Source organism: Humulus lupulus, chromosome 5 (genome assembly GCF_963169125.1).
Source record: "Humulus lupulus chromosome 5, drHumLupu1.1, whole genome shotgun sequence".
Classification (NCBI taxonomy): Eukaryota; Viridiplantae; Streptophyta; class Magnoliopsida; order Rosales; family Cannabaceae; genus Humulus; species Humulus lupulus.
The window spans coordinates 57,332,569-57,358,275 of NC_084797.1; the positions used below are offsets into that span (position 1 = coordinate 57,332,569).

The 25,707-nt window shown below is 41.3% G+C and overlaps 1 protein-coding gene across 4 annotated transcripts in view; it reads left to right on the plus strand.

Annotated features, from left to right (window-relative positions):
* LOC133834844 (uncharacterized) overlaps positions 1–25,707 on the plus strand; it is a 62,539-nt gene that overhangs the window by 7,675 nt on the left and 29,157 nt on the right. For 3 of the 4 annotated variants that reach the window (XM_062264604.1, XM_062264603.1, XM_062264606.1), the window contains exon 12: positions 7,833–8,000. The exons of the other annotated variant lie outside the window; for it this stretch is intronic. In XM_062264604.1, the coding sequence (XP_062120588.1) occupies positions 7,833–8,000 (168 nt within the window). The remainder of the gene's footprint in view (positions 1–7,832; positions 8,001–25,707) is intronic. 4 annotated transcript variants of the gene reach the window in all.

Sequence of the window (25,707 nt, forward strand, 5' to 3'; positions counted from 1 at the left end):
CAAGGGCAAATTGGTCATTTTGCTACTAATCCCACTAAACCTCAATTTACACCTCTAGTTTCCCAATTAAATTACTAACCCTCCAAATATGAATATTTCCTTCAATAATGCTCCACTAATTCCAAACCTACGCAAAATTACCAAAATACCCCTTGGCTCACCCCAAGCCGAGTATAAATCTCTGTTGCGACTTTTCCGCCAAATTGCTCTAAAGGATCGACTTAAGCCAGTTATCGCAAATGTATCCACAAAATAATGTGGTCTCAATCACATAACACATATTTACAATTATATCCTTAACGGGTTAAATTACGAAAATGTTATTTTTCACAAAAACGATCCACAACCACATTTAATACAAATAAGCATGCATAAATAGTTATATTATAATACAACTCTTATATTTCACATAATTACACATTTAATTAAATTCACTTATAAATCCATTAATGCCCTCCCGACACGCTAATCAAGGTACTAAGTCTTATTAGCAAATTTGGAACGTTACAATAGATATATTTGATGAGTCGATCCACAACAACCATAATGCTGTCCCAATCTTTGGATTTGGTAGCCTGTCAATAAAATTCATTGAAATGTCTTCCCAAACTACTGCTGGAATGAGAATGGGTTGGAGGAGACTTGCTGGGGTTTGATCTTAATATTTGTTCCGCTAACAAGTATCACATTTTCTAATAAATTCTTGACCTCTTTTTGCATTCCTGCCCAATAAATTTCAGAAGCTATGCGTTGGTATGTTTTAGCTTCTTCGGCATGTCCTCCAATTGGTGACCTAGTCGATAATGTCATAACATAATTTTGCTGGAGTTTGAAATAGAAACAAAGTTTATTGTAGAGATGGAATTAGAAGCCAAACTAGATGAACAAGGTTGCTGTATTATTGGTTGACGGTTTTCAAAGAAATAAAGTCCACCTTGAATCCTAGCACTGCCAATCTTCCTTCCCAAAGATAGTTCCTGAATTTGACAAGAATTAGAAAAATTTTTAGCAAGGCAACGATTGTCAATAGTCAGCTTACTGACAGAAATTAAATTGCATGTTAAAGAGGGAACATGAATGATCGATTTGAGGATTAAATCAGCCAACAATTTAATGGTACCAATTCCTGCAATTGGAGAGAGTGCCATCTGCTATTCTGACACTAGAGGATTAGAACATGAAGTATAGGATTCAAACAAAGAATATAAACTGGTCATATGATTAGAGGCGCGAGAATCAATTATCCATGGTGTTTGAGAGCAGAGGAGAAATTATCAGAGTGGGCAATAGAGCTAGACATAGTATGAGATCCGAAACCCGAAACACATTGTAAATAACTTTTACCTACAAGGTTATTGGCAGTGATATATGAAGAGAACTGGTGTTAGGGCTATAAAGAGAGCCCATGGAGCCATTAGATTGGTTTTGGGCTTGAGTTTGGACTTGAGGCTGGGTGGGCCCACTGGTTTGAGAAGAAACCTCTTTACTAGTTGACAGCCTCAAAGGACAAAAAGAAGACCAAATCGACTGTGAAGTTGGCTGGTCTGATTGAGTGGGAGACTGCGACTGAGATGTGAGATCGAAGAGTGGTGAGATGTGATACTGCCGTGAGTGGCTGAGATCCATCGGGAAGCTGCGAGGAAGACGAAGGGAGGCCGTGAGAGCTTGTGCGACTTGGAAAGGAAGTGCGCGCGACTGTACCAGGTCGCTTGTGAAGATGCTGTCAAACATGTTGGACTGGGAGGAGGCAACTGTGGAGGGCTTGTCGGAGAGGACAGGGCCGTGCGACTTCTAATGATGCAAGTGGGCTTCTGGAGTGTGCGTCTGTGTGAACTGAAAGAGAACAGATGTTGCTGGAGCCAGAGCCGACAATCGGAGCTTGGGAAAAATAAATTCTGAGGAGAGAGAGAAACGAACCTAGCTCTGATACCATAAAGAATAAAATGAGAAGATTTGAAACTGTTTTTCTTATGTATTCAATCAATACTAGGTATGCCCTTTCATAGGAATTGTATAGAATAATCACAATAAATGTCAGAATAAAAATCCTATAAATAAAAAAATTTATATACTATAAAAGACTACAGCTATCACATCTAAAATTACAGCTAATATTGCATAATTTTGTGATTTTATTTCCTGGCTGTCAACAAATTTTTATTTATCATTTTTTTATTACGTCATAAAGGGAATTCTTCTGTAAAACCGTACATAATACCAATTCTAGGTTGTAAATAAAATACAGAAAAAATATGTATAATTCTTCCTCTCAATTTGTACATGGTATCAACACTTTAAGGTTCAATCAAATATCTTTGGTAGTCTTTGTTTAGTCCAGCAAGCTTATTTCTTTCTTATTTACTGGTGGCAATCTTCCTCGTGGCTCTCAGGCGCTCTTCTCAACTCTCAGGCAGCGGCTAAGTTTCAGGTTTCAGGCGGCATCTCTTGGTTCTCAACTCTCCGGCAACGGCTAAGTTTCAAAGTTTCAAGTGGTATCTCTTGGTTCTCAACTCTCAGATGGCATCTCCCTATTCCCGGAGTTCCAGGCAGTGTTCTTCTCTCAGGATGTCCCTCTCTGATTCCACGTTCCTGCCATACCTCCTACGACCTGGTCTCCCAGTCACAATATTATTTTTTGTCCAACCCCACTTTTTTTTTAGTCGCTAATTTTTTTCTAGTTACACTTTTTTTTTCCTTTGATGTCAACCAGTGAAGACGTGTCTTCTCAGACCAGTGGGCCTACCAGCTATGGTCCCAATTCAGACACCACTTATATGGCCCAAACTCACTCCATTGGGTCTGTGGGCTCTCTTTATAGTCATGACAACAGCTCTCTTCATATTACAAAACTTGATGGAAAAAATTATCTGCACCCAATCAGTCAAACTTGTCATTTGTGGCAGTGGGAAACTTGAGTATATCACTGGTGATCTCCCTGCACCACCTTTAACTAATCTGGTAACGCTTCTCAGATTTTTGAAATCCGCACCAAGCTCAAAGAGATCAAGCAAGGTAATCAAACTGTTACCCAATATTTTTCAGAATTACAAGATTTGTGGCAGGAACTTGATTTGTATCTGGACACCACAATTAGCAGAAACAGTTTTTTTTTCTGAAAAGATGAGTCAAAGGTCAGAAAGACCTCCTCTCAAAATCAATTATAACCCTCACTTTTGGCAGAGGAATACCATGGAAACAAAAATAAGACAAAAACAAGGCCCTAGAAAAAGAACCAGAACAAAAAGATTAAGACCACAAATACATCCATTCCCTACAAAGATCCAAAAAGAATACATCCTCAAATCCTTTCGACCTATAAACCCAGGTAGCCACCCAGAATCTAATTTTATCCCAAAGAGAATCAACAGAATAAGAGGACTCATCAAAGATCTTGCTATTTCTTTCTAGCCAAATAACCCAAAAAGTTGCCATGATTGTACTTTGCCAAAGACGAGCCATTCTTTTCTCTCCCTCTAGTTGACACAAGAACAGTTGCGAACACAAAGAAGGCATACACCAAGATACCCCAAACTCTTTTAACACTTTACTCCACAAAGCCGTGGAGAAAGAGCATTCAAGGAAAAGATGGGTAATTGATTCACTATTGTTTTTACAGCAAACACACCAACTTGGTGACAAATATTGAAAAGGTCTTCTTTTCTGCAAAATGTCGAAGACACTTAATTTATTCGAAAATAACAGCCAGCCAAACACTTTCACTTTGTAAGGGACCACACTCTTCCATAACCTCTTAGCCCAAGGTAACTCTGGACCTAAATTAGCACAGGACAAAGATTGAAATGCAGTCTTGCAATTGAAAACTCCACTAGTATCTGGAATCCAAATCCTCTTATCCTCCAAAATCTGGGGTAAATCTACAAACTTAACCAAATTAAACAACTCAACCAAACTTGGAATCTCCCAATCAAAAAGATTCCTTCCGAATCTAAAGTCCAAGCAACGGCCTTCCGAACTGTTGATCTCCTCCCCCACTAACACGTCCTTAATTAAATAATTCTTGGCCTCCGATACCCTGAACAAATCTGGTTATTTCAGTTTGAAAGATGAATCACCAATCCAAACATCCTCCCAAAAACGAATTCTATCTCCCCTTCCTACTGTAAAATAAACCAAGCTTCTATACTCCTCATACAAAGACGAGATGTCTTTCCAAGGGCCACGAGTCGAAAATCTTCCTCCAACATTAGTGTCCCAATGGCCCCCATCACTCCCATATCTGCTTCTGACCACCCTATGCGACAAAGAAGTACTCTCCATAGGAAACCGCCACAACCACTTGAAAAGAAAAGCCTTGTTCCGCAGCGCTAAATTTCCAATACCCAAGCCCCCGTGACTACGTGATTTACAAACTTTGTTCCAAGATACCAAGGACAGATTGAAATGCAGTCTTGCAATTGAAAACTCCACTAGAACCAAACATGTGGAGGTGGACCGTCATTTCATAAAAGAAAAAATTGAAGAAAAAGAACTTTGTCGTTTATGTGTCAAGCAAACAACAAGCTGCTGATTTGCTAACAAAAGGATTATCAAAAGAAAGCTTTGATGAGCAAGTGTGCAAGCTGGGCTTGTGGGACTTGTGGGCACCAGCTTGAGGGAGGGTGTAGAAATAATTTGGTGCATACAAGTCCCACATGCCCAGCTTGCACACTTGCTCATCAAAGCTTTCTTTTGATAATCTTTTTGTTAGCAAATCAACAGCTTGTTGTTTGTTTGGCACATAAACGACAGTTCTTTTTCTTCAATTTTTTCTTTTATGAAATGACGGTCCACCTCCACATGTTTGGTTCTATCATGATGAACTGGATTGTGTGCAATATTAATAACTGATTTATTGTCACTATATAGTCTCAAAGGATTCTCTCTTTGAAGTTGTAGTTCTTCAAGAACCCGTTTGATCCAGATCAATTCACATACTCCTTGAGCAAGAGCTCTAAGCTCATCTTCAGCACTGCTTCTTGCGACAAAAGGTTGTTTCTTGCTTCTCCAAGTAACAAGGTTTCCCCATACCTTAGTACAATATCCAGATGTTCATCTTCTGCCCTCAATTGAACCTGCCCAGTCTGCATCAGTGAAAGCTTCTATGCCTCTTTTTTTATTTTTTCTGAACAGACCTTTTCCAGGTGTCTTCTTTAGATACCGTAATATCCTGTAAATTGCCTCAAAGTGTTCTTCAAAAGGGTTGTGCATATACTGACTGACCAAGCTAACTGCAAAGGCAATGTCAGGTCTGGTGTGAGATAAATAGATCAATTTTCCCACTAGTCGTTGATACATCCCTTTGTCTACATGTTTCTCCTTTTCTTTCTTCTTGTACTTCCCTTTGGGTTCCACTGGGGTTGTTGTTGGTTTACATCCAAGCGGACCAGTTTCTTTGAGTAGATCAATAACTTACTTACGTTGAGAGACTGAAATCCCCTGCTTGGTTCTTGCAAACTCCATACCCAGAAAGTATCTCATCTAACCAAGATCTTTTACCTCAAATTCTTGGGCTAGTAGTCTTTTAAGCTCCTCCATTCCATTAAGGTCATTTCCAGTTAGAATCATATCATCAACATAGATAATAAGAATTACAATCTTACCATTTTGTGAGTGTTTGAAGAATAGAGTATGATCCGACTGACCTTGTTTGTACCCATGCTTCTTGATCACTTGATTGAACCTCTCAAACCATGCTCGTGGTGATTGTTTCAAGCCATAGAGAGATTTCTTCAAGTGACATGCTGTTTCTTTTCCATATTTTCCTTCGAGACCAGGAGGAATCTTCATATAGACCTCTTCATCTAAATTTTCGTTTAGAAAGGCGTTCTTAATATCAAGTTACTGCAATGGCCAATCAAGATTAGCAGCTATTGATAGGAGAATTCTTACTGTGTTTAGTTTTGCCACTGGTGCAAATGTCTCTGTGTAGTCCACCCCATAAGTTTGAGTGAACCCCTTTGCAACCACCCCATAAGTTTGAGTGAACCCCTTTGCAACCAGTCTTGCCTTGTATCTTTCTATAGTACCATCAGCTTTGTATTTCACTGTGAATACCCACTTGCATCCTACAACATGTTTGTCTTTTGGCTCAGCAACTATTTTTCTGGTACCATTTTTTTCCAACGCCCCTATTTCTTCTTCAACCGCTTTCTTCCACTCAGGAATGGACAAGGCTTCATCAATATTCTTTGGAATAATTGTCTCCTCAATTTTGGCAGCAAAGGCTCTGAATTTTGGTGTGAGTCTGCTGTAGCACACATATGTAGATATAGGATGTAAAGTACAATTTCTCACTCCCTTTTTGCAACGGGCAGGTTTGATTCTATCACACTCAAACTAGGATTAGAACCAAATGAAATTGGACTCAAAGAATCACTTACATTGGGATTTGTCACTGGTTCAGACTCATGGGAGACGAGATCCGTATCAGTCATAGCGCGCCCTTTAAAATTTTTTTTAGCAGCGGAGTGGTGAAGATTAGGCTGTTCAAAGTGATAGGTAACAACCTTAGAGAGCGTTTTTGAGATTTCAGTGATGGTGGAATTATCGCAAGTGGTGTTGAGATCAGTTGGAGAAGTGACCATGGTCGATTTTCAATGGTCAGAAAGGAAAATCAGAGGAAAGGTAAAAAAAAAATACTGTGAACAGTATCCGCCGGTGATCTGGAAGGTGGACGTCGGGGTTTTGTTGATCAGAGGCTGAGCAATCTCTCTGTGGTGGAGGTGAGAAAAGAAAACAACTTTAAAATAGCTTTTCAAGGTTGAACCTCGAGTACCAAACCCTAATTTTTGAAAAAAGGGCAGAAAAAATAAGCCTAATTTTGGAAAAAAATTCTCAATTTTTAAGCTCTTAAAGCTTTGATACCATGTGGAAAAATATACACTTGATTGTTATTTTTACTTCTAAAGGAATAGCCTTTAAATAGGCTGAGTACAAAGGAATATTCTAGGTATAAACTAATTTACATTAATTACACCTTAGCTGTAAAAAAACTAAGTAATAATTCAAATTATTTTTACAATCCTAGAATAAGTAAACCTCACCAGAGAGCCCTTATTCCTTTCACTAACATTGTGGAAGAGGTAATCTGTGGAGAAGCCCAAAATGGTCCACCGTAGAGTGGCTGCCATAGACATTGTCTCTAAAAGGTGTATCATTAGGATTCCACATCAACTAAGTATGTAATTGGTTGGTGGTTTATAATTACTTGGCCACCCTCCTCTCATTGTTGGGAGTGAGTTCTACCCAAGTGGTTATAGCCCACATTCATGTGGAATTATTTTGAATATAGTTACGAACTTGCATTTAGATATTATCAATTATATTTTCTAATATTTTCCATAAGGTACATTTTTTTTTTCAAATTTCAGTTGGATGTTATTTCACATCTTCATTCAAGTTGACTCAGAGAAAGATGAAGAGTACTTCAAATTCATTTAGGTGTGGGAGGGATAAGTAACTTTGGTTACTGTTGTGGGTTTCAAGATTTGGAAACTTGTGGACGATAGGAATAATGATACTATAATTTTTTGTAGTTGAATAGTACTGTCTCTCTTACAAAATAATAATAATAATAAAAAAATTATAGAATCAACTTTCAACTAAGCTAAAGTTACCAATCATAACATTTAAATTTCTAGTCTTGACATTGTTTATATCTATCTGATTGTGACGTTTTAGTAACATAATCTCTAAATATTATATATGATCACATATTATCAGCAACTAAAGAGTTCAGCATAAAGTTGACTGGATATCATCGTAACAACATGCAGTAAACTCTCCCATTTACTGCATCGACTCTGGTTTATTTGTGTCTTTGATTATTTTAGGGACTCAGTGGTCAGCCCCTATCTGGGCCAGATATCGGTGGCTTTGCTGGAAATGCAACTCCTAGGCTTTTTGCAAGGTGGATGGGCATAGGTGCTATGTTCCCTTTTTGCCGTGGGCACTCTGAAATGGGCACCAATGATCACGAGCCATGGTCCTTCGGCAGTGAGGTTTGATATTCTTAACCTACAGGAATCACTCTTAAGCTCTTTTTTTTTTTTATAATAATGATATGTAGAGCATTTGACAATGGTAATTTAGTTTAACTGAAGGACTATTTTTTTTTTTGACAGCATGTTGCATGTTAAGTGTATTCTTCATCAAATAGTGGTTATGATTTTTTCTTTATTTATTTATAATTGTTGCTGTGTATTGTCGTCCTCTTCTTCTTGAAGATGAGATTTTATAACTCACAGCCTTATGAGAGGATAGGTCAAAAAGAGTTGGGACTATAAATATTTTTTGAGAGTCAAAGAAAGGAATCATGTGGCTGCAAGCTGCTACTACACACTAGTGCAATTTATGTATCTATTACATGTAGATATTTTGGGATCGTTTCCATAATAAATGGGGATAGGTGACCTTGTAGAAATAATCTGAATTATTAGTTAGTGTTTTACAGCTCGTTGTTAGTGTTTTACAGCTAAAGGTGTAATTAATGTAAATTAGTTTATACCTAGAATATACCTTTTGTACTTAGCCTATTTAAAGAGGCTATTCCTTTAGAAATGAAAATAACAATTAAGAGTATATTTTTCTACATGGTATCAGAGATTTAGAAGAAAAAAAATTAGGAATTTTTTTTTCATTTTTCTCGGCCCTTAAAAAAAATTAGGGTTTGGTACTCTTGAGGTTCAAATCTTAGAAAACTATTTTGGAGTGGTTTTCTATTCTCACCTCCGACCCAAGGAGTTTGCCTAGCCTCCGATCGGTGTAACTCTAAAATCCGATCCCCAATAGAGCCACGCGTGAGCCCCACGCGCCGCCTCCAGCTGCTGCCCTCTCCGTCACGTGCCGGCGCGTGCAACCTCTGACAGCCATTTTTTCGGCGTCCTCTTCCTTGGCTTCCTTCACCTGTGGTTCTCCTACTCACCTTGGCGTATTCTTGTCCTTGCTGTCCCTTTTTGGTTTGTTCATTTTAATCAACCATGGTCACTTCTCGAAATGATCCCAACACCACTTGGTACGCTATGATGGGTGCTCAACGTGATGCATTCCCTTTCACCACAGATGAGATTGCTCAACTCCATAAGTTGCTCAAGTCGACTTCTGCACCAGATCTGCACTCCGGGATTTTTCTCCACTCCAAACACTTCTGCTGCGTTTAATGCTCAAACTTCGCCATGAATCATCAACTCCGGCGCAATTGACCACATGACTGGTCAATCTCATCAGTTCATTACTTATAGTCCTTGTCCAGACCTGACATTGTGATTTCCAGGAACTGTCCTGGGGAAGACGATTGGAACTGCGAGAGAATGTAGCGGGCTGTACTACTTTGATGTTGATCCTTCATCTACTCAAGATAATAAAAGGTTGCATTCTAGTTGTACTGCTTCCATTATTGATATTATGAGATGGCATTTCCGAGTAGGACATCCTAGTTTTCTCTATCTGAAACATTTGTTTCCTAGTCTGTTTAAAAACAAACACTTGAACATGTTCAAATGTGAAGTATTGATAAATAACCATTAAAACCTAAACCGATAACAACCTTCAAAATAACATACTAGCTTTCGGGATCTTGAATTCTACTAAACCGGGTAGTAGAATCCTTTACGAGCACTTAGGTTTGAGTTCCCAAGCTTAAAGATCTATTTTGGCTACTTTCTTCAATTAGGGTCGCGACCCAACCCCCTAGGGCCGCAGCACGCTACAGGTCAGAGAGCCTCGAAGCTCTCTTCTGGGGGACGTAGGTGATAGACCTCCAATTAGGCACACCTATATTAGGCGCATGAATCGGGGGGCTGGTTATGGTAATAGCTAAGTTTGGTAATGTATCAAGGATATGGAATCAATTTGCTATTTGATTGATTTGAAATGTATCAATTTGCTATCTATTTAATTAAGAATGTATTTTGTAATTAAATAGCAAGAGTGTAGGGGGAGGCATGCTTTGTTCTTGATCTGTATTGAGCCTTGGCTCTTGGAGAGAAACTAGGACTCTTGATTTTCCCAGACTATCAATAAAACACTCTCTATTCCTCTTATCTCTTTATCTAGTCTACTGCAGTCTATCAATTGGCGTTGTCTGTCTCCAAACTCCGTGGTGACCAAGATGGAATCTCGGGTGGAAGCAGTTGAAGGTCTCCTCTCTACTGTCCAAACTGAGTTGCTTACCATCAAAGAGGACTTGCAGCGACTACCCGTTTTGGAGCACAGCGTTGCTGCCTTGGTTAGTCAGTTGGACACCTTTATGACAGCTAAAGAATAAAATGAGAGAAGATTTGAAACTATTTTTCTTGCATATTTTATCAATGCTAGGTATGCACTTTTATAGGGACTGTACAGATTAATCACAATAAATGTCAAAGAATAAAAATCCTATAAATAAGGAAACTTATATACAATAAAAGACTACATATCTATCACATCTAAAAACTACAGCTAATATTGCATATCCTTGCTATTTTATTTCCTGGCTGTCAACACTCCCCCTCAAGCTTGACTGTAAATGTTAATAAGTCTAAGCTTGTTTGTAAGGAAATTAAATACTCGTTTAGATAGTCCCTTAGTTAGTATATCCGCCAGTTGTTGATCAGTGTGCACATGCTTAACGCTGATTATCCCTCCATCAATTTTTTCTTTGATAAAGTGTCGATCCACTTCTACATGCTTGGTTCTATCATGATGTACATGATTATGTGCTATACTGATGGTGGACTCGTTGTCGCAGAATAATTGGATAGGAGCTTCGTATTCTATCTTTAATTCTCCAAGCAGTCGTTTTAGCCATATAACTTCACATACCCCGTGAGTCGTAGCCCTAAATTCTGCTTCTGCACTGCTTCTTGCAACAATGGTTTGCTTTTTACTTCTCCAAGTAACTAGATTACCTCATAGTAGGGTACAATAACCGGATGTAGATTTCCTGCATCAATTGATCCATCCCAGTCAGCATCTGTAAAGACTTCAACCTTTCTGTCATTTATCTTCTTAAAGAATAGTCCCTTTCCTGGTGCTTGTTTCAGATATCTCAAGATTCTATACACAGCATTGAGGTGGCCTTGACACGGATCGTGCATACACTGACTTACTAGACTCACAACGAAGGCAATGTCTGGTCTACTGTGAGATAGATAAATAAGCTTCCCTACTAGCTGCTGGTATCTTCCTTTGCAACTAAATCTCCTTCAAACATTTTAGTCTTGTCTCCAAGTTCATTTGGAGTTATGCTAGGCTTGCAACCGAGCACCCCGGTTTCTTTTAGATCAAGAGTATATTTTTGTTGAGATACAGAAATGCCTAATTTGCTTCTGGCAATTTCCATACCTAGAAAATATTTTAATGCCCCGAGATCTTTGACTTCGAACTCCTTTGCCATCATCTCTTTGATTAGACTTATCTCCTCAATATTATTTCCAGTGACAATTATATCATCGACATATACTATCAGGATAGTAATTTCCCCTTTTTCTGATTGCTTAATGAACAGTGTATGATCGGTTTGACCTTGTGTGTACCCAAGACTTTTGACTACTTTCGAGAACCGATCGAACCAAGCTCGAGGAGATTGTTTTAGGCTATATAGCGACTTGTTAAGCTTACAGACAACCTTTGCATCAGGAGTTTCTTCAAAGCCTGGTGGTTGGCTCATGTAAACTTCCTCTACAAGTTCTCCATTCAGAAAAACATTTTTTACATTTAGCTGATGTAATTCCCATTCTAGATTTGTTGCAAGTGAGAGTAGGACCCTAATAGTATTGAGCTTGGCAACCGAAGCAAAGGTCTCAGTGTAGTCAATCCCATAGGTCTATGTGAATCCATTTGCTACCAACCGTGCTTTGTACCGTTCAATAGAACCATTAGCATTATACTTGACTGTGAACACCCATTTGCACCCCACAACACTTTTATCAGGGGGGGTAATTCCACTAATCTCCAAGTATCATTCTGTTTGAGCGCTTTCATTTCTTCTAGTATAGCTGATTTCCACTCAGGAATTTTAAGAGCTTCTTCAATATTCCTAGGAATAAAAACATCTGACAAACTAGAAGTGAAAGCTTTAAATGAGGATGATAACTTTGAATAAGAGTGAATTTGGAGATGGGATGTTGAGTGCAAGACCTAATTCCTTTTCTCAATAGAACCGTTAGCATTATACTTGACTGTGAACACCCATTTGCACCCCACAACACTTTTATCAGGGGGTAATTCCACTAATCTCCAAGTATCATTCTGTTTGAGCGCTTTCATTTCTTCTAGTATAGCTGATTTCCACTCAGGAATTTTAAGAGCTTCTTCAATATAGTGCCAATGGTTCAATAGAACCATTAGCGTTATGATTCATTTCTTCAATAAAGTATAGTGCTAATGGTTCAATAGAACCATTAGCATTATACTTGACTGTGAACACCCATTTGCACCCCACAACACTTTCATCAGGGGGGTAATTCCACTAATCTCCAAGTATCATTCTGTTCGAGCGCTTTCATTTCTTCTAGTATAGCTGATTTCCACTCAGGAATTTTAAGAGCTTCTTCAATATTCCTAGGAGTAAAAACATCTGACAAACTAGAAGTGAAAGCTTTAAATGAGGATGACAACTTTGAATAAGAGTGAATTTGGAGATGGGATGTTGAGTGCAAGACCTAATTCCTTTTCTCAAGGCTATAGGAATGTCTAGATCAGTGTTTGAGTGATTATTACCTGACTCGTTTGGAGGAAGAGGATCTACCACCGGGTTGGCTTCTTGACTGTGTTGAGGATTCATGATTTGGTTATTTCTTTGTCATCTAGAATAAACACGCAGCTCTTGTTGTTGGTTTGGAGGATGTGTATCTGTTTTTATTAACTCAAAAGATGAGGCAAGGTTTTTTAAATTTGAATCTGTTGGAGGGCGAGTCGATTTTGGAAGAGAGTGAGTCGATTCTGGAAGAGAGAAGTTTGTGGGATGTGATGGAATTATGGATTGATTCAGAGATAGCTCTAATCCCCATGACCACTGAGTTTCGTTCTCTTGATAAGTATTGGTCTCCCCCTGAAGCGAGGTGGGTGAAAAGTATGGAGTGTTTTATAAAAAACTGACATCTTTGGAGACGAAGAGTTTTTTTGGTAAGAGGGCAGTAGCACCGATAGCCTTTTTGAGTAGAAGAGTAACCAATGAAGACAATTTTAATGGCCCTAGGGTCAAGTTTGGTGCGATCTTTAAGATGAATATGGACAAAGGCGGTACACCCAAAGGTTTTGACAGGAAGAGTGTTTGAAGATAGATGAGAATATGAAGTGTGAAGAAGAGAATATGGTGTTCGAAAACTAATTGGACGACTAGGGAGACGATTGATGAGATAAGCAGCGGTAAGGATGGCATTTCCCCAAAGGTACTTGGGAACGTGCATAGTAAAAAGCAGAGCTCGGGCAACTTTTAAGAGATGTCGATTCTTACGTTCAGCAATGCCATTTTGTTGAGGGGTATCGACACATGAACTTTGATGAATAAGCCCTTTTTCGGAGAGGTAAGGCCCTAAGATAGAATTGAAATATTCTGTGCCATTATCCGTTCGTGATATACGAATAGATGTTTGGAATTGTGTTTGAATCATGTTATAGAAATTTTGAAACACATGAAATGTATCAGGCTTATGTTTGAGGAGATACACCCAAATAAGACGTGTGTGGTCATCAATAAATGTGATAAACCATCAATGACTATGTGAAGTAGTGACTTTTGAAGGTCCCCACAGATCACTATGAATTAAAGAGAAAAGGTTGGGCTGTGCGATGTGGAAAAAAAAATGGGACAGAGAAATTTGGTGAGATCTTGAACCAGAGAAAAAAAATGTTGGGAGAGATGGTGAACCAGAGAATCGAAGCGAATGAAAAATGGTGCAACAGCCCAGGCGGAGCGGCAGGTGCAACCGACAGCAGCTGATCTGACCCAGGCTTCGGCATCCAAACCAGCCCCTCACATGGACTCCGTTCCCTCTTCGTTGGTGTCGAGTATGGCTGTCGACCCAGGAGGCAGAGGCTCTTGCGATGGTGGGTCTTCTCGGAACATTTCCGCCCCGATGCCGAGATGGGATATACGTCCCCGCCGCATCGAGCTTTCTTTCTTTGACAGCGACAACCTAGATGGTTGGGTCTTGAAGGCTGAACGTTTCTTTTCTCTCCACCATTTGACTGGTGCCGAGTGCCTTGAGACTGCTGTTACCAGCCTTAAAGGAGAGGCGCTGATCTGGTTCCAATGGGAGAATCGTTGTCGTCCATTCGTGTCGTGGGCCGATCTCCGGCGGCAGATGATGCAGCGCTTCAGGCTTCTGCCCGATGGCTCAATGTATCATGCGTTTTTGGCCTTGAAGCAAACCGGCTCTGTACGTGATTATCGAAAGCAGTTTGAGCTATTCACGTCTTCTTTGGAGGGTCTCTCTGAAAAGGTATTGGAATCTACTTTTATTAATGGGCTTTTATCTGAAATTAGACGTGAGGTTACTGTATTGAGCCCTAGTGGGCTTGAGGAGACCATGGAATTGGCCCAACATGTGGAGACTAAATTATTGGCCCAACAAAGAGCTAAACCAGCCATGAGAATACCCTTCTCTCGTTTTAGTGGGACGCATACGGGCCCACTAAACTCAACTCCACCCAGGACTACGACAATTGCCGAGGATAGTCGCACTACGGGGTTTGGGTTCTGCTGACTATCATAATATGAGCTTCAACAACGCAAAGCGCGTGGCTTGTGTTTCAAATGTGACGAGAAGTACTCTCCTGGCCATCGCTGCACATGGAAGGAACTTCAAGTCATTATATTACAAGACTTATCTGTTGACGATGTTCACAACGACGCCGTTGAGGATGCGCACCTTGCTGCCGACATAGTTGATGAGCAGTTGGAAAATCAGGTCGTGGAAGTTTCTCTAAATTCCGTTGTTGGCCTCACTTCTCCGAAGACTCTAAAGCTCGCTGGCCACGTTGGGACACAATCAGTGATCGTCTTGATTGATAGTGGGGCCAGTCATAACTTCATCTCCAATGTCCTTGTTCGCAAATTAGGGCTCCCTATTACGACAACGACATCGTACGACGTGGTGTTGGGCACGGGAAAGGCTACTCAAACTCAAGGAATTTGTTGAGGCATCGACGTGACCATGCAGGGCATTGAAATTGTTGAGGATTTCCTTCCCTTGGATTTGGGAAATATGGATATCATATTGGGCATTCAATGGCTGGAAACTCTGGGGTCACTCACATCAATTTGGAAGAATCATTCCATGAAGTTTTCAGTGGGTCATAACACTGTTCTGTTGCAAGGTGATCCCGCCCTCCATAAAACGCTTGTGTCCCTCAAAACAATGATGCAATCCATTCAACATGAAGGATACGCCGTGCTGATTGAGCTTGGGGCAGTGGCCGTACCGCCTGATGATCCTTCCAACACCCCCCAGAAATTCAGGAGGTGTTAACTTCGACCATGGAAGTCTTTGACATGCCCATGGAACTTCCACCGTAATGGGGACGAGAGCATGCCATTGTTCTACGGGAAGGTGCATCTCCTATTAGTGTACGTCCTACTGTTATCCTCAAGTTCAAAAAGATGCGATTGAAAAGTTGGTTGGGGAAATGTTGGTAGCCGGTATTGTCCAGTCGAGTGTGAGCCCATTCTCTAGTCCGGTATTGCTTAATCAGAAGAAAGATGGCAGTTGACGATTTTGTGTCAATTATCGGGCCCTTAATCGTGAGATAGTTCCTGATAAATTGCCCATTCCGGTCATTGATGAGTTGTTGGATGAACTTCATGGTGCTACCATCTTCTCCAAGCTCGACCTAAAACTGGTTAGCACCAGATTCGAGTTCACCTACCGACATGCCCAAGACCACTTTTCGCATTCACGAGGGTTCACTATGAAATTCTGGTCATGCCTTTTGGCCTCACCAATGCCCTGACCACATTCCAATCTTTGATGAATGAGGTTTTTCGCCCTTATCTTCGTCGTTTTGTTTTGGTATTTTTTGATGATATCCTCGTTTACAGTCATAATATCACTAAGCATGTTGCCCACTTATCCACGGTTTTACAAATTTTGTCCAAGCATAAACTCTGCGAATTTTTAAAAATGTCTATTTGCAAGGGCAAAATTGGAGTACTTGGGTCACATCATTTCAGGTATGGGAGTGGCAGCTGACCAAGCAAAAGTACACGCTATGTTAGATTGGCCTATTCCGAGGAACATCAAGGAACTACGAGGATTCTTAAGGCTTAATGGTTACTATCGCAAGTTTGTTCGAGGCTATAGTGAGATTGCATGGCCCCTCACCGAACAGTTGAAGAAGGATCAGTTTGGATGGAATGACTCTGCCGCTACTGCTTTTGATGCCCTCAAACACGCTATGACCATTGTTCCAATTTTAGCCCTCCCTGATTTTACCAAGTCGTTCATAGTAGAGACCGATGCGTCCGGCTATGGAGTGGGTGCTGTGTTAATACAGGAACAACGACCAGTGGCTTTTTATAGTCAAATTTTGGGGCCTCAAGCCCGAGCCAAGCCGATTTATGAGGAGTTGATGGCTATTGTCTTTGCTATTCAAACATGGCGACCTTATCTGCTTGGGTGACATTTTGTGGTTCGCACTAACCAGTAGAGTCTAAAATTTCTATTAGAACAACGCATTGTGGCTCCCGAGTACCAGAAGTGGATGGCTAAGTTGCTAGGGTATGATTTCGAAATCCCAAATCGACCGGGGGCTAGCAATAAGGTGGCCGATGCTCTATCCCAAGTTTCCCACCTAGTGGAATGTCGTAATATACTACTGTCACAGGGAATTGACTTGGAGGCATTACACCAAGAGCTACTACAGGATGACTTTGTAAGCAGAATCGTTTTCGATTTACACCAAGGGAAGGCTCGCGCCGCTAGATTCTCCCTGGACCATGGACAATTGAGGTATAAAGGGCGCTTAATGTTGTCCAAAACGTGCTCTATTATCCCCACCATACTCAAGGAATACCACAATTCTGCTTTGGGGGACCATTCTGGTGAGGATAAAACTTCCAAACGCATTGCATCCGATTTTTACTGGTAGGGAATGAGAAAGGCCGTGGCGGAATGGGTGCGCAATTGCGAAGTGTGCCGGAAACACAAATCCTTAGCCATATCTCCTGCTGGATTATTACAGCCCATTGCTTTGCCTTTCTTGGTTTGGGAAGACTTGACCATGGATTTTATAGAGGGATTGCCTCGCTCACATGGTATGGATACAATCTTGGTTGTGGTGGATCGGTTGAGCAAATACGCTCACTTCATTCCGTTGAAGCATCCCTTTACGGCTAAAATAGTGGCTGAGGTATTTGTTCGGGAAATCGTTCGTCTACACGGAATTCCGGGATCTATCATTTCTGATCATGATAAAAAATTTATGAGTCATTTCTGGCAAGAGTTGTTCAAGCTCCAGGGCACGACGCTCCGTCACAGTACCGCATACCATTTGCAAACAGATGGTCAATCGAAGGTTGTCAATCGATGTTTGGAGACTTATTTGTGTTGCTATGCCTCAGAGAAACCCCGAACTTGGTTGGCTTGGCTCGCTTGGGCAGAATATTGGTACAACACTTCATTTCATGCGTCATCGAAACACACACCATTTTGATAAGCCTCCAATCCAGGCCGTCTACACTAGGAGGCCCCGAAATAATTAGGTTTTTATGGTGTTAATTGTACCCTGTTTTATTTAGTTTTATTAGTTAATCTAATTGGCTGTTTTAGGGCTGAGTTGTAATTGTTGTATTTGGTCTTTCTTTTTCCTAGCTGGCATTAGATTGTTATATTGTAAAAGGACCAAAGCCTATAAATAAGGCAGGGGTCTCATTTAGAAGGCAGCTTGTGATAGAGAGATCTAGACTTAGGAGAGAGCAGCCCCCTCAAAAGGTTGTAATTGGAGATACTAGCATCTCGAAAGCTAGACTGTATTTCTTTTCTCACCACTAATAAAGAGGTTTTCTGTGAGGGATTTCATTCTTGGTGTTACTATGTTGGTAGAAAAATTCTATTCTCTAAAATTGTTCTATCAAATTGGTGTGGTGAGCTGCGGACATGGGACCTAAGAAGGCCATGGAGAAGAGTGACTCTACTGCTGTGTTCGAAGAAGAATTGGAGACTTTGAAGACTGAGTTCTCTGCATTCAAGAATTCAATGGAGGAGATGGCCACTAAGCTTCAACAATCTCAGCATGAGTTCCAAGAAAATCTGCAGCAACAATTCAAAGTTCTTTTTGACATCCAAGAAAGATCAAGAACTCATCAAGAACTAAGGGAGGGGAGCAATGATGCTACTGGCAGCCAGGAAAAAGGGAAGACCAAGGAGTCGGCAGTACCAATTGAACCACGGCAGAGTGGATTGCAACCAGGTTGCAGGAGTAGGTCTACAGCCACATCTCCCACGGCAGGATTCAGAGGCACACGGCATTCAGAAGGGGGGTCCTTAGACCGAGGACAGCAAGAGACTCGACTCCGCCATGAAAATCGACTCAGAAAGTTGAAGATGCCAACCTTTGATGGAGACAATCCAGATGGCTGGATAATGCAGGCAGAAAGGTTCTTCATTTGCCATGGTTACGAAGAAGAGGAGAAGATAGAGGCAGCTTTCATCTCATTCTCTGGTGACGCACTACTGTGGTACCAATACGAGAGCAACAAACGTGACATACACAGCTGGGAAGAATTGAAAAGAATGCTACTTCGGCATTTCAGAGATACCCAGGAAGGATCCCTATACGATCAGTTTCTGACAGTCAAACAAGAGGGTTCTGTTTTGGAGTACAAAATGAAATTTATCAGGTTGCTAGCACCATTAAAGAGTGTTGACCCAGCCGTGCAACTGAGCACTTTCATGAATGGGTTACTCCCTTCTTTACGGGCAGAATTGCGTATCATGAGACCAAGGAATGTAGATGAAGCCATGGAGGTAGTTCAGGATATAGAGGACAAGAATAAGGTTCAAAGGCAGAGATATTCCGTGACAAATAGGGCATCAACTTCGGAAGCATACCCAAAGGCAGAAAAACCAGCAGCTCGTCCTCATTTAGCGAATTCCACCACTGAAGTTAGGCGACTTACTGAATCTGAAATTCAGTACAAATGTCAAAAAGGATTGTGTTTTCGCTGCGATGAAAAATGGTCACCAGGCCATCGCTGCAAAAGGAGGGAATTGCAAGTTGTAATGGTGCCCGAGGTGATCGACGACACCATTTCAGACCCAGAATCTGATGACAACAGCGAGAGCAAGGCAGAAATGGACTCTACCGATGTCCACGACAATGTGGAAGTGTCCTTCCAATCCGTGGCTGGATTGACTACTAATTCGACTATGAAACTCAAGGGGGAACTCAGCTCAACCCCTGTGGTAATCCTCATTGACTCGGGGGCTACTCACAACTTTATTTCCAAAGCCTTAGTCGCTAAAATGAACCTGCCCGTCACCAAGACAAAGGAGTACGGGGTCACAATGGGAAATGGAGACTCAATGAAATGCGGCGGGGTTTGCAAAAATCTGAATATACATTTCCAAGGAGTGGACATTTGGGATGATTTCTTACCCTTACAACTGGGAAGTGCGGATATTATACTCGGATTACAGTGCCTAGCCACTCTTGGGCTGACTAAAACAAATTGGAAACTACAGACTATGGAGTTTCAGCTGGGCAAACGGACTGTCACAATCCACGGAGAACCGTCCTTGGACCGCTCAATGGTGCCCTAAAGAATATGGTGAAGACTCTACAAGTTGAGAAGCAAGGGGTTTTACTGGAGTTGAATTTTGTTGGCAAGGATGAGGGCCTTTCAGCCATAGAGGTACCTGGAATTTTTGCATCTATTATTGATAAATATGCAGCTATTTTTAATATGCCTGCAGGACTGCCCCCGCAAAGGACACACGAGCATGCCATCAACCTCCAGACGGGTTCTGCCCCCATTAGTGTTCGTCCCTACAAATACGCACATGTACAAAAAGCTGAAATAGAGAAATTAATCTCTGAAATGTTGGCAGCCGGAATAATACAGCCGAGTATTAGCCCCTTCTCAAGTCCAGTCCTCTTGGTCAAAAAGAAAGATGGTTCGTGGAGATTTTGCGTGGACTACCGCGCATTAAATAGAGCCACCATACCAGATAAGTATCCAATACCTGTGATTGATGAATTACTAGATGAACTTAATGGTGTTGTAATATTTTCGAAATTGGATTTAAAATCAGGTTACCATCAAATCCGAGTGAGGCAGGAGGATGTGCACAAAACAACATTCCGAACACATGACGGCCACTACGAATTTTTAGTCATGCCATTCGGGTTAACCAACGCTCCAGCCACTTTCCAATCTCTAATGAATGACGTATTCCGACCCTATTTGCGCCAATTCGTGCTGGTATTCTTTGATGATATTCTAGTGTATAGCAAGACGTTAGAACTCCATCAGCAACACTTATCTCAGGTTTTTGACCTCCTACAAAACCACCAGCTCTATGCCAACAGAAAAAAATGCTCTTTCGGACAACCACAAGTGGAATATCTCGGTCATATCATTTCTCAACAAGGAGTAGCAGCTGACCCAGAGAAAATAAAAGCCATGACCGAATGGCCACTGCCCAAGACAATCAAGGCTCTTCGAGGCTTCTTAGGCCTTACCGGATACTACCGAAAATTTGTAGCCAACTATGCTCGCATAGCACAACCACTAACAGACCAACTGAAGAAGGATCAATTTTCTTGGGGGACAGCCGCTGATTACGCTTTTCAGCAACTCAAGGAGGCGATGACTAAAGTTCCAGTTCTAGCTCTACCGGATTTTTTCCAACCATTTGTCATTGAAACGGATGCCTCAGGACACGGTTTGGGGGCTGTTTTGCTACAAAATCAGAAACCAATTGCTTATTACAGCCAGGTTTTAGGGGTACAAGGTCGAAGAAAATCCATTTACGAAAAGGAATTAATGGCCATTGTATATGCTGTAACTAAGTGGAGACCCTACTTGCTAGGAAGAAGGTTTATAGTAAGAACTGACCAACAAAGCCTCCGGTTCTTACTAGAACAGCAAGTAATTGGTTCGGAGTACCAAAAGTGAGTGTCAAAGCTCATGGGAATGGACTTTCAGATTGAGTATAAACCAGGAGCTCACAACAAAGTGGCCGATGCCTTGTCAAGACAAGTAGATGTGGCCTCCATTGACACATTGGTCACCACGGAATGGGAATTATGGCCAGAAATAGAAAAAGATTCAGTACTTAAACAGTTATGGGAAGACCTCAAAACGGGCAGCAAGACCCACCATGGTTTTCACATTCACCATGACTTACTTCACTACAAAACTCGCTTAGTTATTCCAAAGAAGTCCACTCTTATACCTAAGATACTAACTGAGTTCCACAATACCCCTTTTAGTGGACATTCGGGGGAACTCAAGACTTATAAAAGAGTGGCTGCCGAACTCTTTTGGGAAGGACTTCGTGACGATGTACACAAGTTTGTCCAAGGCTGTACCACATGTCAACAAAACAAGTTACTCACCACATCTCCAGCCGGCTTATTACAGCCTGTTGACAGTTAGAAGAAAATAGGTTTTAATGGTTTTGATCTTTGGGATTCCTGGGAATAGGAATCGGTACCTATTCTTGTATTTAATGTAATTACTTATGTATTTCCTATATATACCTCTAGTCCTAGGTTGTACAATATATCAGAAAATAAAATATACAGTGAGAAACAGTTTTTTCCTCACCATTTCAACATGGTATTAGAGATGTAAGGCTCGATTCTGTCCCCCTCTCAGCTTTCCTCCATTTTTTCCGGCGGTCGTCCCTCCTTCCAGTCGCAAACCAGTCCGGCGACACTCCAGGCCTCCGGCGAAGTCATTTGGCACCTGCTCCGGTGCTCAACCTCCAGTCGCTCCTCTCCGGCGTCATCTCCAGCGTCTCGGCCAGTCCATTCCGGCGGCAGTCCAGTCCGGCGGCGCTACAGTCGGACCCCCGTAGCCCTCAGTAGCTCTCGGCTCCACTCTCGGCACAGAAGCTCTCAGCCCCGTAGCCTTCCTATAGTCTCTCTGTGATGTCGAACAGTGAGGAGGTTACTTCTCAAAATATTGGGCCTCACTCAACCCAGCCCAATGAAGGTAACCCTAACCCCAACTCAGCCCACACTCAGCCAAGTCAGCCCATTGGGTCTATGGGCTCTCTTTATAACCTTGATAGTGGTTCACTTAATATTACAACCCATAAACTTGATGGCAAAAATTATTTACAATGGGCCCAATCTGTCAAACTTGTTATTTGTGGTCGTGGTAAATTAGGATACATTACTAGTGATCTCCCTGCACCTCTTTTCAATGATCCTACATACAAGGTATGGCAAGCTGAAAATTCTATTGTACTTGCATGGTTAATTAATTCAATGGACTCAAAAATCAGCCGCAGATATCTATTCTTTAAGACTGCTAAGGAGGTGTGGGACGCTGCCCGGAAAATGTATTCTGACCTTGGTAACGCCTCTCAGATTTTCGAAATCCGTACCAAGCTTAAAGAAATCAAGCAAGGTAATCAAACTGTTACCCAATATTTTTCCGACTTACAAGACTTGTGGCAGGAGCTCGATTTGTATCTGGATACCACACCACTATGTGCTAACTGCACTACAATCCAGCGGCAGCAGTTAGAGAAAGAACGGGTCTTTGACTTTCTTACGGGGTTAAACAGTAATCTTGATGAAGTTAGAGGTCGTCTGGTAGGTCGTGCCCCATTTCCTGACACTGAAGAAGCCTTCTCTGAGGTTAGACGTGAAGAAGCACGTCGTCGTGTCATGCTCACTACTCCTGACCTGCAGCCCATTGAAAGCTCAGCTCTCGTATCAAAATCTGGCCCTCCACCACATGGCAGATCCACTCCCGACCCTCGACCTAATCGTAAGGGTGATCGACCTTGGTGTGATCACTGCCAACGTCACGGTCATACTCGATCTACTTGTTGGGTTATTCATGGTAAACCACCCAATTGGACCCCTCGCCGCCAAAATGAAAGAAAGGCCTATCAAACTCAAACTGAGAGTACCAATGATCAGAATAGTGCTGGTACCCCTTCATTCAGTAAGGAACAACTTGCCCACCTATACACTCTTTTGAGTCAATCATCCATAAAACCCAGTTCCGGTCCTAAAACTCATAGTGCATCTGTTGCACACTCTGGTAATTTTTCTTCCACCTCCAACACACCATGGATCATCGATTCGGGCGCCACTGATCACATGACAGGTTTACCACATTTGTTTGATACTTATTCTCCATGTTCCACTAAATCTAGTGTCACAATTGCAAACGGCACCCATTCTCCTATTGTTGGAATAGGCACTATTAAATTATCTGCTGACCTCATTCTTAAATCAGTACTTTATGTTCCTTCTTTGAAATGCAATTTAATCTCTGTCCAAAAATTAACCAGTGATAATCATTGCTTCGCTAAATTCATGTCAAATTCTTGTCAATTTCAGGATCTATCATCGGGGAGGATGATTGGCAATGCTAGGGTTCATAACGGACTTTATTTCTTTGAAGGACAACATCCAGTTAACGAGCTCTCTTCTCTACTACGTTTGGGTTCAAGTTCTATTTCTAATTCTTGTTCAAGTTCATCGTTTGTTTCAAACTCTGTTTCAAAAACAATTATGTTATGGCATTGTCGACTTGGGCATCCAAGTTTTTTATATTTAAAACACTTATTCCCATCGTATTTTGTAAATAAGAATATTACTGATTTTCACTGTGATATTTGTCAATTTGCCAAGCACACACACGAATTTCGTTCCCTCACAAAATATATACACCTTCAAACCCATTCTCTCTAATTCATAGTGGCATATGGGGACCTTCCAAGGTCAATACTTCTCATGGTAAGCGATGGTTTATCTCTTTCATTGATGATCACACACGTCTCACTTGGGTCTATCTTCTTAAAAGTAAGTCTGAAACATGCCAAATTTTTCAGAATTTTCATCAAATGATCCAAACACAGTACCAAACACCTATAAGAATACTCCGTACCGACAATGGTACTGAATATTTCAATACCACTCTTGGTCCCTATCTTCTCAAAAATGGGATTGTCCATCAAAGCTCGTGTGTTGATACTCCGCAACAGAATGGAGTTGCTGAACGCAAAAATCGCCATCTCTTAGAAGTAGCTCGTGCTCTTATGTTCACTATGCATGTCCCTAAACATCTTTGGGGCGATGCTATCCTTACTGCTGCTTATCTCATTAATCGCCTCCCTAGTCGACCCCTTCAGTTCAAAACACCATATTCTGTTCTTCAATCTCTACATCCTCACATCTCTACAAATACTCTACCTGTTAAAGTATTTGGTTGCACTGCTTTTGTGCATGTTCACTCCCACCATCGGAGTAAATTTGATCCTAGAGCCATTAAGACTGTGTTTTTGGGTTACTCTCCTACCCAAAAAGGTTATCGGTGTTATTGTCCCATCACCAAAAAAACATTCATCTCATGTGACGTCACATTTTTCGAGGATACTCCTTACTTCACTCCCACATCGCTTTAGGGGGAGTCCAGCCATCACCAGCAAGAAGCTCAATGGTCGTGGGGGTTAGAATTACCCTTAACAACTACTTTTCCATTTACCTCTTCCACTCCACTTTCTTCTGAACCAGATATCCAGACTCTCCCTCCTGAACAAGAAAATCAACCAACCTCTCCTAAAAACACTGAACCAGAAGAACATCCTCAAGACCAAAACGTACAGAAAGAGATTCGGGTGTATTCCAGGAGAAATAAACAAGTTATGAATCCTCAGCATAGTCAAACGCCCAATCCGGTGATGGAACTGCTTCCCTCAAAAGATCCAGGTATTCTCCAATCTAACAAACAGTCAGATCTAGATATTCCTATTGCATTAAGGAAAGGAACCAGATCATGTACCCAACACCCCATTTCAAAGTTCATTTCTTACTCAAAATTGTCATCTCCATTTAAAGCTTTCACCTCGAATCTATCAAATATTGTGATTCCCAGGAATATCGAAGAAGCTCTTGATTCTCCTCAGTGGAAAGCAGCAGTGCTTGAAGAAATAAGAGCACTTAAACATAATGGAACGTGGAAATTAGTAGAGTTACCACCAGACAAGAAGGTAATAGGGCGCAAATGGGTGTTCACCGTCAAATTCAATGCAAATGGATCTATTGAGAGGTACAAAGCTCGGCTAGTTGCCAAGGGGTTTACTCAAACTTATGGAATTGACTACACGGAAACATTCGCTCCAGTTGCCAAACTCAACACTATCAGAGTTCTTCTCTCACTAGCGGTTAACATGGATTGGGAATTACATCAGCTTGATGTAAAGAATGCGTTCTTGAATGGGGAACTTGAAGAAGAAGTGTATATGAGTCAGCCTCCGGGATTTGAAGAATCTCTCAAGACAACCATAGTTTGCAAACTGAACAAATCTCTCTACGGCTTGAAACAATCTCCCCGAGCATGGTTCAATCGTTTCCTGAAAGTTGTCAAAGGGCTTGGATACATACAAGGCCAGACTGATCACACTCTCTTTGTCAAACACTTGGGAAGTGAAAAAATTGCGGTACTAATCGTATATGTTGATGACATAATTATCACTGGTAATCACATTGAGGAGATAAACTCAATCAAAGAAATGTTGGCAAAGGAGTTCGAAG